Here is a 15,657-nt window from a genome sequence, read left to right as displayed (position 1 = left end):
AAAGATGGAAATTCTACGATATATTTTCGGTTTTTCCAAAATAGGCCTCAGTTTCGGTAATCACTCCATCATCGTCTTAAATTTCTTGCCAACGAGCATTCTCTTCAGGTCTGCGAACGGAAAACAGTCGCTGGGGCCAGATCTGGGGAATACGGTGGATGCGGCAGCAATTTAGAGCCCAATTCATGCTATTACACACGAAATTCGGATTTTTCCGTTTTTTTCACAATAACGAAAGTTGCTTCACTCTCAATGCTGTAACTCACGAACCAATCGACCGATTGCTGTCAAATTTTGATACGTATCCATTGAAAGAAGGTGCTTTGTGATAGTCAAGTAGATTTTTGCAAGAGGCGCTATCTAGACGTCAACCTTATGATCTTTTCAGCCGAACTGTTAAAAGGCTTTCAGTTTTGACTAGTGCTTGATATATATATACTCGATTTAACAGAAGGCAGTCATGATCAATTTCAAGTCCAAGCATGCTCCAAATTAGGATTGGGCGATCTTTGCAAAAACATCGATCTCGACAAATCGATTTTCTAAACGGCGTAGGGATCGATTCACTGATTAAATCGGCACAAAAGAATCGTTCTTTGCCGAGTCGATCTTCAAAAAATCGGAAGCATTTTTCCAATTTATCTATTTATGTTATATGGGTATCGTCTTTTGGTTAAACATGGAAAAATGATTCATGGTCCTATTTAAAAACCAAGAACACAAAAAATTAGATCTTCGAAAAAAGTGTTCTCCAGAGAGTGTACCATCATGGAATCATTTAATTAAAAAAATTATTTGAAAATGAATCATTAGTAACTCATCAACAACCCTTAGTAGCTGTCGCAAGTTCTGATCTTGTCAGAACTCATTTTGTAATGTGGCGAGATTGAAATCAATGAATTGTGAAATCGGAAAAATCGAAAGAAGAAAACGATCGCGCAATCCTACTCCAAATATTTCACTGTACAAGCTTGCGCTTAGGTCCAAAGTTCTGAAAATCTGACATTCGAATGAAGCGATTATCATATCACTTCGTTCACCCGGCAAAGAGTTATGAACACTCAAAACCTGCACCTCCGATGTAACCTCTTGTTTTTGAAGCTTTTAACTTACAGACCGGTACAGAAATGTAGACGTAATCCTAAGTCAAAATCCATGCATAGCAAGCTTACTACTGTACAGTTTTCTTTGTGCATATTGTGAGAACGCTTTGTGAAGCTTCATTGGAGCTTGAATGATAATACACTTACCTATTAATTTAATTCAAGAGATAACAAAATGAGTATATAGCTAAATAAAGTGAACTAAAGTAAAGTGATTGAAAAAGAATTTACAAAATACTCAGTTACCTACGCGGGTATCGTAACCATACTTTTCTGCTGTTTATGAAAAAGTAATTGATTAGAAACATCCAAAACATGTTTCAATATTTTTCTATTTTATTTTTCAAATGACTCCAGAAAACTTATTACCGAAACGTTAAAAATGATCGATTTTCTTTGTTTCCGTTTAAAAATCAAAGAACGTGGAGATTGAGGGGTTCAACTCACCAATATTGAACCGAATTAAGTATTTGCAAGCAATTTGTTATTGTGAGTAATTTGTATTAATAATTGTTAGTTACAATTGATATTCACCGAATTTAATGTCTATTTATTATGTTGAATTTCGTTGAGAGAATGTTATCAAGTAACTTAACCCTTTATAAGGATTATGTGGCCGTATCATCCACAATCTTTATTTCTTTCGCCGCGCTTGGAATATTATTTGAATATTTTATATTTTGCTTAACCAAATACTCCTAAGGGTATCTGGTAATACTAAAATTTTGTTAGAACTACTAAAAATTTCCGATAATTTCCGATTTTAGAGTCTTTTATATTCAGAAAATGTATTTTTTTTCGCTGCACTAGAAATATTGTTTTAATTTTCACATAACCAAATGCGCATTTAAGTTAGCTTACAAGGCAGCGACAGTGTTTTTGGGGTTAACAGGCAGTCGCAACTATATTGCCACCATTTTGTTCAACTGTTTCAATAGGTTATTTTTTATCAAACGTAAATATGTGTTCTTCCTCATGTCAGGATTTTATTCTCTGAAGTTTGAGTCGATTCCTTGTCTAGTTTCCACGGTCTTATAAAGATTTAATGAACAGCAGAGTTTTTCAATTGTTAAGTATTTCTTATGATTGTATAATTTTGACTATGGGTCTGAGGTATCACGTCATTCTGGAGAAGGGGTCTCTTGCCCAAAATAGTTTGAGAACCCCTGGTCTACAGTATATCAGAATTCAGGTTGCCAGCACTGTCCCACTCTGACAGCGATAGCAAAACATAAACAGAAGTAAACAAAAAAACAGAGAGAGATGGTTGTTGTTATGTCGCAGCAGCTGGGCTGCACCGTTCACAAGTCGTGAACACAACGGCAATAGCAAAGGACGATACAACTGATCTATTTGGGTGGACATTGTATGGCTAGTAATATTACACCCAGCCAATTGCGCGATTCTTCCAGTAAACTTTGGTGAACTTCTGATATCAAAAATTCCTTAGCAGCAACGAATTGCTAATAATTGGTAAGTGTTGGTGCAAATGGATGGATTTAAACCACGATTTAGAGACGCAGCAAGGCAAATTCGTAGGGTAATGCCTGAGTCATTGTTTTTCAGCGGAACTATGTCAGTTCATCAATAAGGCAACAATGTAAATTTATTTTATCTCGGATCACAAAGTTAATGCAATGATGGGTGGTAGTTTCGGTTAATTTCTTATTCCTCGAGATTTTTTGAGGCATATCAAATTTCGACGTGTGATTCCACGCAATAATATGGCTTTATTCTTGTTGCTAATTGATCGACCAGCAGAAATTATCGAACTGTGCATGTGATTGCATCAATGTTTTTTTTTTTTTTATCTTCGCTTATTTTTCGTCGGCCTATTTCCGCCACTTTAGTGCCAATCACCGACATCAGGGAGGCGACTCCACCTGTTCCTACCTATCAGACTCAACAACTCATGAGCCGGGCCAACTTCTTTTACTTCCGCTCCGAAGGAAGACGTAACCAGAGATTTTTCGCCTCAGAAAATCCCAACGACGCCAGCTGGGATTGAACCCAGGCCGATCGGATTGTGAGGCTGTTACGCTAACCATACAACCACTGGCGCCGTCAAAATGCATCAATGTTAACGCAACATTACTTTTGCAAGAACCAATTTCACAAATCAAGCTCCGTCTAACCATATGCTGGAATATGTTAGCGATATAACCCATTCATAGCGAGCCTCTTCTCTGTTTATCTCCCGGAAGCGAGTTAATAAGTGTTGATAAAGTATTATCTCCTATTTCGGGATGTTGTTGATGTCGAGAAATGCGTTTGCGTTATCAGCCAGATTATTTGATGCTGAGTCAATCACTTAACCAAAAGCGTGATTAGGTATAGAATTTCCGCATTCTGATTATGACACATATTGTTCCTAAGAACAGCATAAATTTCGGGCAGTCTTGCTAATCTTGATTGCTTTTTGTGCAGGTACATTCGCCGTGCCAGGCTGTAGATTTTCCCCGAGCATCACCAACTGATGTCACGCGAAGACACGGGCCTCTCCCAGGGTGGAAGTGGCGCAGGACCACGCGATTACGGGGCGACCAGTAGCAGTACCGTAACAGCCGTGGCGATGGACGCGGGGAACTCGGGCGGCTTCAGCCCGACTGAATTTATCTCGCTGAGCGAGTCAATTGCGGCCAACACAATCTTCGTGAAGCAGAGTTGGCAGTTTCTGGAGAAGGCAAACCGAACCGTCGGCACGACAAAGGATAATCAATCGCTTCGGGACAAGGTGTAAGTTTGCTGATGGAATGCGTCTGAAAGTATTCATTAACTGCAGTTGGCACCTCTGATCTTTCAGTCACGAGATGCAAACCGGGACAAACCAAAGGGTTTCGACGACAAGCAAGGATCTGCAGAGGCTCACGGTTGTTGTGCGACGAGGTGATAAGCAACAAAAGTTGCAAGTTGAGAAACTTACTTCAGATTTCAAGCATGTGCTTCAAATGTACTCCAAGAGCCAACAGGTGAGAGGGATTCTACTTTTTAACATGTCTTTTCTATAGTTGCTTACAGCGTCAAAATTAGAGGAATTTATTATAGGTAAAGTTTCACATGAAAAAGGATGCTCCGTGAAGCATGGGTGGGGCAAGATTACAAAAAGTTTTGGCAAATGATCATTCTAATGGTTTAGGTACTTTCAAAAATGTGAACGGAAAGTGCACTTCTAATGCATCGGAGACCTTGAGTTTAATTATGCAAGTTCAGTTCGCAGGATCATTACCGGTCTCAGGTAAAAAAACGACACGCCACGAATGGGCATTAAATTCATTTGATCCTGTCAAATCATCGGGGAATGATAAGTTCCGCCCTGTGATGATCCAGAAGAGTGGAGTAACTGTAGTGTCTTGCTCAACTGGAATGTTCAAAGATTGCCGGCAATTGAACTGTAATATTCGTGTGTATAATATCGCGATTGACATGTTCTGCAAATTTTTTTCAATTTAGAGACGTATCAAGAACATGTCGAACATGAGAATTTACGAACAAAAATGTTACCAGTAAAACATTATTTTTCCAGGAGTCTCCAGACAAAAATACCATATAGTCCAGAAACTATAATAGATAGAAAGTTGACGTCTTCGACAAATGTCCGTATATTACTTCTTAAATGTCACTAACGTTCCTAGAGGAGCTTCGCCGTCTCATTGTACACCCAAAGTTAATTTTTAGCACATGTTATGGCATCCCAATTTATTACATTAAATGAGCTGAATAATAACAGAAAATGTTCTACTCCCCAATACACTTATATCATTTGTATAATATATTAGGCTGTCAAAAAAGTCCTGCGGTATTTTTTTTTTGAATTTTCATTTGTTCATAAAATTTTTGTTCGTTTTGTTCGATGACTTGTTCCCAACGAGATGCCAACTTCATAATACCCCTGTTATAGAAGCTCGCTTCCTTATTGGCAAAAAACTCGGATAGCCAATTTTCACAGGCCTCTTTTGTGGCTAACTTCTGACTACCTAGCTCGTTCGCCATGGACAAAAACAGGTGGTAGTCACTTGGTGCAAGGTCCGGACTATACGGCGAATGCGAAAGAACCTCCCATCTGAGCTCCCGGAGCTTCTGGCGCGTCACCAAAGAAGTGTGTGGCCTGGCGTTGTCCTGATGGAAGACAATGCGGCCTCTGTTTATCAAAGATGGCCTCTTCTTCATGAGTGCTACCTTCAAGCGGTCCAGTTGTTGGCAGTACATTGGAATTGAGAGTTTGGCCATAGGGAAGCAGCTTATAATAGATTATTCCTTGACAATCCCACCAAACACACAGCAGAACCTTCCTGGGCTTGGCCACCGTCTGAGCCGCTTCAGCGGGCTTCGACCACGACCGTTTGCGCTTCACGTTGTCGTAAGTGACCCACTTTTCATCGCCAGTCACCATCCGCTTCAGAAACGGGTCGATTTTGTTGCGATTCAGCAGCGATTCACATGCGTCGATACGGTCAAAAATGTTTTTTTGCGTCAACGTGTGTGGCACCCATACATCGAGCTTTTTTGTGAATCCAAGCTTCTTCAAATGGTTAATAACGGTTTGATGACTTATCCCCAGCTCTTGACCGATGCTACGGCTGCTACTATGCCGGTCTTTCTCGGCTAATTCAGCGATTTTGTCGCAATTTTCGACGACAAGCCTTCCGGAGCGTGGCGCATCTTCGACGACCTCTACACCAGAACGAAAACGTTGAAACCATCGTTGTGCGGTGGAAATGGAAACTGTATCGGGTCCATAAACTGCACAAATTTTATTGGCAGCTTGAGATGCATTTTTGCCTTTGTCATAGTAGTACTGTAAAATATGTCGGATTTTCTCTTTATTTTGCTCCATATTTGCGACACTATAACTCACGAATGACTTAACCAAACAAAACACTGTCAAGGACTATATTATAGCGCGCAAAAATACCTTTCCAACAAGCTATAGTATGACTCGATACAATGAATACAACTAGAACTACGCGCTTACAACGACACCTCGCGGAAATACCGCAGGACTTTTTTGACAGCCTAATATATGGTAGAGCCAATATGAGCGAGCGAAACAGGAAACACATTTAAATGAAAGCATATGAAAGCTTTTCGTATAGTTTGTCAAATACACGGCCCCGACAGAGAAAGATATATTCTCGTTCATGTTCTTCTTTATCCTCTTAGAGAACACTTTCCAACTTCATTTTATGATGAGGTGTAATATTATCACGCTTTTGTATAGCGTGGTCGTGTGAAATAGCTTTGCATTCCAGCCGGCCTTAGTTCAATCCCCATTGACGTCGTATGGACTTTTTTGTTACAATCCCAAATAAAATGAGAAAAAAAAGAAAGAAAAAAAGAAAAAAAAGAAAGAGATGTGTGCTCGTATACATACCCCTTTTTTGAGCCTTTAAAATACCTCATTATTTGCGCATTTGACCCTCCAGCACGCGAAATGGCATTATTTCTGCCAAAGATGGAATGTTTTCAGCTAACGGTAGTTTGGGTGTAGTATTACTTGCGTCATTTTTACTAGTACTTACTTGAGATTTCTATGCCGAATAACACGCCTCGAATGCATTCTGGAGTGGCAAGCTCTAAAATACGCGTGACCACAGTGCAAGTCGGAGGAAATTTTTTTGACGAAAAGCACCTCCGACCAGAACGGGTATCGAGCCCGAACCTCCGGTGTGATGCTAACACTCGGCCAAGGATGCACCAAGGATCCGTATATTAATAAGATCAAAAATTTGTCGATTACACTATATCGCTATTTTGACTTTAGCCCAATAAACCAATTATTCTCAAAAAACATCAAACTACGACTTGAGATTCCAGATTCAAGAATCACAATCATCTGGTAACTATCTTGAAGGTCGACATACATTCTGCTCTTCGAAAAAAGGTGTAAGGAGTTGTACCTAGGACCCGACCGCATATTTTCGACTTAGAACTACACAATTATATTATATTTACAACTTAGAATATTATTTTAGAATGCATCGATATTTTTGTAATAGATTATGTTCTTCGTTACAAATCAATCTGATGAACGTCCTTTTACGTTTGATATGATGCTTAGGACTACCAAAATATGTGAACGGAAGAATTGTCAAACCATCATTGTATTTTACATTTCCCTCTGAAATTATTGCACATCTCATGTTTACGTAGTTCTCGAACCGCGAAAGTTCATTCACCTCTAGTATCTGAAATGACGATTTTCCCAGGCTTCTCAGTTTAAAAGTACGTTTTAGGAAAACATATTCCGGTCTGCACAACGACAAGCGAGTACAAAAGTACTCAACCCAAAAAAAATATATAGGACGTTGCGTTCAAGACACGACCGCATTGTTGACGTAGAACAACGCTGTAGTTTAATTCAAGTCGCTTGTTTATAACTGCGGATAATATTTTATAATGCTACGAAATTTTTGTAATAACCATTCTACCAGTTTTATCGCTCTGAAATATTTTATACGTCTTTCATTTCTATACTGGGGTGTAAGTTCAAAGTTTTGAAAACGAAAGCACGCCAGAGAACGAGATTTTGAGCGGTCATAGCTCCTGAACAACTGAACAAAATGGTATGATAAACACTTCATTCGAAAGATAAAATGTCTACGCGTTATATGCTTATTACTTTCTGATCCAAAAACTTGTTTCAATAGTCATAAAATTGCTTTCAAAATAGGCTATTGAAATCACACCAATCGATATATAAGCGAGTGCCGCTCGGAAATCCACTCAGTTATGATTGCGCAACGATTGAGGTACGATCGCCGGAATGGATGGATGTTGCAAATTAGATGCAAGCTGCGGGTACTTTTGTACTCGTTCGCGTTTCTGCAAATCAGAATGTTTCCCTAAACCAGATTTCGAAACCACGAAGCCTGGGGAAATCGACATTGCAAAATAAATGCAAGCTGCGGATACTTTTATACTCGCTTGCGTTTCTGGAAATTTGAATGTTTTCCAACCAATGGAGCTAGAGGTAATTGGCATAGCAAATTAGATGCAAGCAGTGGGTGCTTTTGTACTCGTTTGCGTTTCCGAAATCGGAATGTTTCCCTAACACAAACTTCAAAATCATGAAGCCTGGGAAAGTCGGCATTGAAAACAGATGCGAGCTGCGGGTACTTTTGTACTCGTTTGCGTTTCTGAAAGTCGGAATGTTTCCCAAACACAAATTTCAAAACCATGGAGCCTGAGGAAGTCGGCTTGCAAAATAGATGCAAGCTGCGGGTATTTTTGTACTTGCTTGCGTTTCTGGAAATCAGAATGTTTCCCTAACACAGATTTCAAATCCATGGAGCCTGGGGAAATTGGCATTGAAAAATAGATGCAAACTACGGGTACTTTTGTACTCGCTGGCATTTTTGCAAACCGGAATGATTTTCCCTAATACAGATTCCGAAACCAAGAACTTGGGAAAATCGGCATTGCAGATACATTCATGTCGGAAATACTTTTATACCCCCATGCATTCGGAATTCGTTTTGCTATCACGGTCTACAAAAGCGGGTACAAATGCAACGCTTTAGCTCGATTATTCAAGATTGCATTAGAAGATATCTCTTCATGTCGGCAGCTCACTGAACTTCTACGCATACCGTTTGATGATTAGGCAAAATGTTGATAACTATTTGCTGCGATAACTACTACTATAATGCATGAATTGACTTAAATTGGGATTTGAATTCGTTATAGTTTCATTCATTCACTAGTTTAATCAATAATTTAATCAATACACACAAAAGATAGCTCTACGCAGCGGTGATATCGTACCCAATGAGGAACATCCGAGGTGGGATTATTGCTAATTGAAGAAATACAATTGATTACTAAGCCAACGGCAGTCCTACGTCAACCTTGCGGTTATATCATAGGTATAATCCATTCATAGTTTTTTATTGTAGAATCATTTGACGATAATTGTTTGATGATTCAAATATATTGCATTGTTCCTCGCAGAACAGTACATGCTCGAGATAAGTGCAGCTATCATCCTTAGTGGAGAAAGTTTTGCTACTGGCAAGCGAAACCAAATTACATACAAAATTTCAGAACGACATTTACTTTCTTGGTGACTAAATAAACGAAATAATCTCAACAACCTCGAAAAGAGTAGCATTGCTTCATTACGATCAAGATTAGCGCAAGTGCAATCCTAGTTGAAGGGAGTTTTGCAACTGGCACGCGAACCCAAATAAATTAATAACTTATTATAATTTATTGAATAACTTGGTGTTTCCCACGTATTTATTTTTTGGTGTACAACCTTAACAACTGCTTCACCATAGAACCTTACGTACGCACACAAATATCCATATATCGATGGCTTGAAGCAATTCAATATACACACACTTATCTCCGTTTTGTGCTTTTCTCAACAGAATCCCTTTTTGTTAATATTGCCGGTCTAGATCAGCTTGGCTGTCATCCTTTGTTGAGAGAGTTTTGCTACCGTCATGCGATGCGATGATTGCAATATTAGAGACATCAGCGAGTGAGTATTTTGGTCGCGTCCACAGCTCAATCCGAAACGAAGACATGTGAGACTTCAAACTTCTTCAGTTCATTCGTCTCTAACCTTCAAAAAGGCCCTCGGAAAGCTTTACTTTTTTCTCGTATTATTCCTCCACCTCCATTACCTTGAGAAAGGCAATCGATCCCTCACCGTCCAGCTCGCCCAGCAACGATGTTGTTCAGTCGGTGTCCTCACGAAGAATGAAAGTTTGCCTCAGCGTTTATACTCTAGGGGAATATTCCCCTTCATTCTTCTTCTTTTCCTTTGATCACGGAGACTTTAAATGAAAACGCTTACAGTTTTCATGAATTTTAACCATCAAACAAATCTTAGTGAATTTCCGATTCGTTTGGATCGGATCGTCAAAATCCGTTCGCGGCAAAAATAGTTATTAACGTTAACTTTATTTTAGAAAAACGTGACCTGTTTTCTGATTTGGCACCCTTAATGAAAGTCGTAGTTCTACGTCAAAAATATCCCCGACAATGTATTTGCAAAGCGGATTCCCCCAGGCACATTAATTTTGAAGTCCGTGTTAGGGAAACACAGCTCGGTGGGAACAAAAATACCCTTACTTGCATGTATATTTGAAGAGAGAATTTCCATAGGTACATCGATTTAGAAGTCTGTGTTGGGGAGACCGTAAATCGGGCCAATCAAAGCTTGGCAGTTAAGGCGTTTAAATAACGCTTGACATTTTAAAGTTATTCATTATTGTTCATCTCATGAAAAATATTTTTTTTATTAATTGTGATAGACGCGTAGCAATATTTTCTGTCAATTCATGTAAAAATCTTTCCGATCTGTTAAGAAATGTTCGAGTTATAAGCATTCGAAATACGGACAGGGTTAGTACACAAATCGGCAGAACAGATATATGGGAAAAAAGGAAGTTCTTCCAGTTTTCATGTATTTAAACCGTTTAGAGATTAGCGAATTGTAATGTATAGCATGTCAAACAAATCTTAGAGAATTTCCGATTCGATTGGTATGTAAATCATGAGAATTCGTTCACAGTGAAAATAGTTATTAACGTTAACTTTATTTCATAAAAACGAGACCTGTTTTCTGATTTGGCACCCTTCCTGAAAGACGTAGTTCTAAGTCAAAAGGATTCGAAAAACACGTCACAACTGCATGAAATGTAAAAAAGACGGGTGGGTAATGTCGGGGACATAACCGGAGTGACGTAGGACTATACAAAGGGGACAGCTTTTGTTAAATATATATTTTAAATATATTGTTTTATTTTCTTCTCCTACGTGAATACCTACCTATCTACCTGAAAAATGGATTAGTTTACTGTTTACTCTTTATGAATATGTTGATGGTTCTGAAAAGAACCTTTGGTGTTGTGTTTTTGTTATCACTCGATATTCCCATCTTGTTCGGTTAAACCTTCCTGTTTAGCTATTGCGTTTGCCACTCGCCACAGCTTTCACAGTTGGAAAATTTCTTCCCATCCAGCTTTGTGACATATTGTACAGTAAATTACATTCAATGCGACGTGCCGAAGCGCCACTCAGTGTCGCATTGGAGGCGATTTTAACCTGTAATTGAACATTTGCGATGACAGTGGTACAGTGTCGACTTTCAATGTGGGGTCATAATTTGGATCTCTATGTTTACAAAAATGTCCAACTAAATAAGTCGCATTACATGTCCGTCCAATTAGCTAAATGTCGAACTAATTGTAAATTACTGTACTTTCAATCTGGAAACAATTTAAGAATTGGTGAAAATTGAATAATCAGGAAATTCCCCAACTATCAATTAGCTCAGAACAACTGCCAAATTCACATACTCATCATATCCTGGCAAACAAATTATGAAAAAATCAATTTGTGTTTTATTATTATTTTGGATATTGTTTTAGAAAGCATTGAACTGTATTTCCTAAACTCTTTTTTGGAAGGTTTAATGGCCCTGAAAAGCGCCTTGTTTTATGGAATGGTTCCAATTTAGAAAACTTAGTACTCGTGGTTTTGAAAAAAACCATTTCGAACGCCCTCTTTACCGCCTTGTTCTGGATTTGCCACCAAAGCAGTTTGTACGAAGAACAAACGTTTTTCTTCTGCTACCTGCTGCCGAATTGCGATTGCGTTTGCGTCCGCCTGTTGTTGTCTTGATGCCCACCGAACCAAAGCGCAAGCAGTTTTGCCAGCCAACTCGATCACTTCGGCAGCCGGCGAAGAACTCTATAACGGCGGCTAGGTGGACTGGTGCACTGGTAATAACGCGCTCGGCCTAGCTACCCTTGCGGAGCAATTGGCGAATACACCTACGGGAAACTGCAGTCCAAAATGGTTCGAGCGGAATTTTGCCTTTCCCTTCACTTTTCCTCCTTTACCATGTCCAGACATGGCTGCTTGGGTTGGTTTGTTGATGTGTTGTGATGCGAACCGATGTGGTGTACGGTTTGAATGAGAATGATCGTTTCGGCAGCGGAGCGGGGATTTTTAAGCTGACTGGTTGGCTCGAGAATTACGCATGTGTGAGACTGCGACCAATGTTTCGTTCATTTTTTTTCTTTTTCCTTTCCAATCGTGCTTCATTGTATTTCGCTGCTGCTCTGGTTGCCCGTTTTGGTCGGTACGATTTGAGGAGCACAAAATGGACCAATCAAAAATGGGCACATAATGCATTTGGACAATGCTTGATATTTCACAATTATTCAATTATTTATCTCAAGAAAAATGAAATGTTATTCGTTATGATAGATGCGTAGATATATTTCCTATCAATTGATGCAAAAACCTTTGCGATCTATTGAGAAATGCTCGAGTTATAAGCGTTCCAAATCTTGCATTTTTTCCTACTTGTTCAGTGCCTAGATTTTCATTTCACCCCCTATATCTTCCGGTTAGACGTAGTCCTACGTCAAAATATGTTTGTCTTGAGTAGTGATGATACGGATAGTAGTGGAAAAAATGGGTACCTATCCGGAAGCCATTGCAGTACGATAGTTTGTATTTGTTTGACCGTGGAAGAGTTTTGGGACTCAAAGTGTTATGCAGATGGATCTTAGTGATTGGATTCTGTTGAAACGAGCAATCTTTTAGCTAACAGAACAATCTTAGCACAAATTTTGGAGGAGTGTTTTTCATTGATCGGTTCTGTCGCCGTTTGAGAAATCAAGTCCACCCGAAGATCAACAGCGAACACATAGAAAATTAACATTTATCATAAACTTTGTTTCGACTACCGGTTTATTCTCCGTTTATCCCCTAGGTTATCGCCGCAAAAATGAAGCAGATTCTGCTGGTGAACGTCTCCCAACAGGACGATATCAGTCGTGACTCGCTTGGCTATGGCGACACCGCAAACAACCAGGATCGCCAACTTCTCCAACAGCAGCAGCAACAGATACAGCAAAGTCTCGAGTTCGAGCAGGATATGCTGCTCGAACGGGAGCAACGATTCCGCCAAATCGAGGCCGATGTACTGGACGTGAACCAGATCATGAAGGAGCTGAGCGGTCTCACCTATCAGCAGGCCGAAGTTATTGGTGAGAGGACTCTATGTGCTCTATCTTGTGATAGCTTTCAATGAGAATGCTACTTTCAGATACAATCGAAAACACTATCGAGACGACTGTCGCAAATGTGGAATCCGGCCGATCGGAATTGGCCAAAGCCGCCGAAAGCCAGAATAAGTACCGCCGTAAGGTACTCATTCTTCTGTTGATCGCTGTGATATTAGGAATTATAGTCACGGGAATAATCGTTTCCAAACTTAAAAGCTAAATGGCACCCCCTTGGGAATGCCATTTTCTCTGTTTTCATTCATCTCCTTTTTTGTTTAAGTTTATATATCTTTATTTATAACGATTGTTTTAATCATTCTTCCAACAGCGAACACATTCATTCGCTATATCAATGTAACAGAAATTCGAAACGCTGAAATGTTATACATAACCATGAGCGAATACAAAATAATTATAAGTTCTGTTGCACTCGTACGGTATCTGAATGAAAGAAAAGATTTGTTATCTCAATAAGTTTGCCTTTAAATTTTCTTAGGCTAGTGAACATATAAATCCAATCAATTGTATGGATTAGATCATATTTAAAAAGGGTTTACTTCAGCTGGCGGTTAGGATTTGCACCCGACAGTCAATGAATAAATTTGAGGGGAATCTGTAGCAGACATGAAAGTCTGTGTTATGATACAAGAACGAAACGAAATGGACCCCATATATCAGTGGAAATCAAACAGTTATCTTTAGTATGAGTTATAATAGTGAACAGATCGAGAAATATAGATCATAGAACCAAAACAAATTCACGAATCGCCATTTTTGATGCTGATGACATTTTCCCAGGTGTATGACACGATTATCGCTATCTCACTCTACCTACCGTCACCGCCTATCTCACTATCCCTCTGCTGTAAAAGTTCATCATCGACATCACGATATGTCAGATGGTGGTAAATTGGTAATTCGCGATAACGTCGACGTCTGGTGGCGACTTCAAGTTTGAGTCATAATTTGGGTCCCAAAATCGTTAGGGTCTCTACCAGATTAGAAGACACGAAGCTGATTTTCAAATTTTAAAATTTGAATGAAAATTTTCACATTATGTTGTTTAATTATTAGAAACACGTATTTCTGACTTTCATTCAACCATATGGTCATACAATTCCAAAATTGTTGCTGATTTTTTTCTTTATAATATAAAGTTGTCTTCATAAACATTTTTCGTATGAGACTTTTTCCCCACCTGCAAACAAAAATGTTTTTAATTTAAACAGAATACTAATTTGATATGGGAAAGCTAATTTTCATTCATAATTTTAATTTTGAAAACGTCCACTCCGACTGAAAATCAGCTGTTCTTTGACGCTCCCCTAAACTAGTAAACGAAGCTCACTGCCGTCAACGCGGATCGCTGTTTTGAAGAAAACAAATACTTCTGACGTGTGAGATGTTGGCATCAAAAACATGGCGGGTGCCATACGGCTGCATTTTCCCGACCGTAGCTAAACCGTTTGAGTGCGGAAGTTAATCATTTAATCTTTCTTTTCTCCATGGTGTTTGTTATGGGTTAGGGTCATTGATTGAATTTCGACTTGATTGTCTTCTCAAAATTACGATAACAATTTTTACATTCGTCGTCTCGAGGGTTCGATTTGTTCTATAGCCTATTCTGACGATTTTTGGGCATAACTTTTTTTTCATAGCACGGTACAATATCATTCCTTGTTCAGCTATACAAATATCTCAGGAGCAAACAGTGCTTTAGGCTATTGGTTTTGTCGTTCCACGAAAAAAGTAAAAAATATTCTTAGAATATGCCTCAAACTATTATAGTCCTCAGGAACTGCAGAATATTGCGCTGCTGCGTGACATAGTCTGTGGATTTCTCCGTGAGAGACGAATGAACTCTCAGAGCCTAAAGCCTCTATAGTAGTTCAAGAAGAAGAAGAAGTCTGTGGACGGCTGCTATTTCAATAACTCTACACTCTGTCTAACCTCTATAAGACCACCCTGAATATATTTCGTTGTAATACAAACAGTTAGAATTTCAACAAGATATTTTCATACATTGTTGAATGCTAAGAATGAAGTATATTTAACGTTAATTTCGTTCAAAAGAGTCGTTCGTTTATTTAGTGGGCTTAAATATGATAATTGGTAACCTTGCCATTTCGGTAAATAACCTAGAAAATTCGTGTTGACATACTATTTACCAAATTCTGCAGAATTTCCGAAATTGCAGCCCTGAGTTCATCAACCTTGGTGTGAGTTTTGGCAAAACTCAGACGTCTTTCGATGTGAGATGGTGTAAGCCGTTCACGTTCGTTCGGCATGGGGTTTGCAGCTGTGATCAGCCAATATTCTCGTCACAAACATGACAATGAACTCGAAAATGTATACGAGAGAGTACCTGCGGAAATCACCGTTGATGTTTTGGTCAGATTTGGCAAGCTGTCACTACAGTCGAGAGATTGACCAGTAGGTACCGTGACAATGGGATCGAAAAAGACCTCAATCCTCCCAACTGCCCTCGATTCCACCCAATCGAAAAATATTGGCCAATTGTC

The 15,657-nt window shown here is 39.2% G+C and overlaps 1 protein-coding gene across 1 annotated transcript; it reads left to right on the top strand.

Moving 5' to 3' along the window:
- Positions 1-2,386: 2,386 nt before the first annotated feature.
- On the top strand, positions 2,387-13,896 carry LOC129769831 (syntaxin-12). The gene is made up of 5 exons (XM_055772315.1): positions 2,387-2,576; positions 3,531-3,839; positions 3,907-4,072; positions 12,841-13,117; positions 13,177-13,896. Exons 2-5 carry the CDS (start codon positions 3,580-3,582, stop codon positions 13,353-13,355), a joined length of 882 nt encoding a protein of 293 aa, XP_055628290.1. The 5' UTR covers positions 2,387-2,576; positions 3,531-3,579; the 3' UTR covers positions 13,356-13,896.
- The last annotated feature ends 1,761 nt before the right edge of the window (positions 13,897-15,657 follow it).

This window comes from Toxorhynchites rutilus, chromosome 2 (assembly GCF_029784135.1).
Source record: "Toxorhynchites rutilus septentrionalis strain SRP chromosome 2, ASM2978413v1, whole genome shotgun sequence".
Taxonomy (NCBI): Eukaryota; Metazoa; Arthropoda; class Insecta; order Diptera; family Culicidae; genus Toxorhynchites; species Toxorhynchites rutilus.
This window is presented reverse-complemented; position numbering and strand designations above follow the sequence as displayed.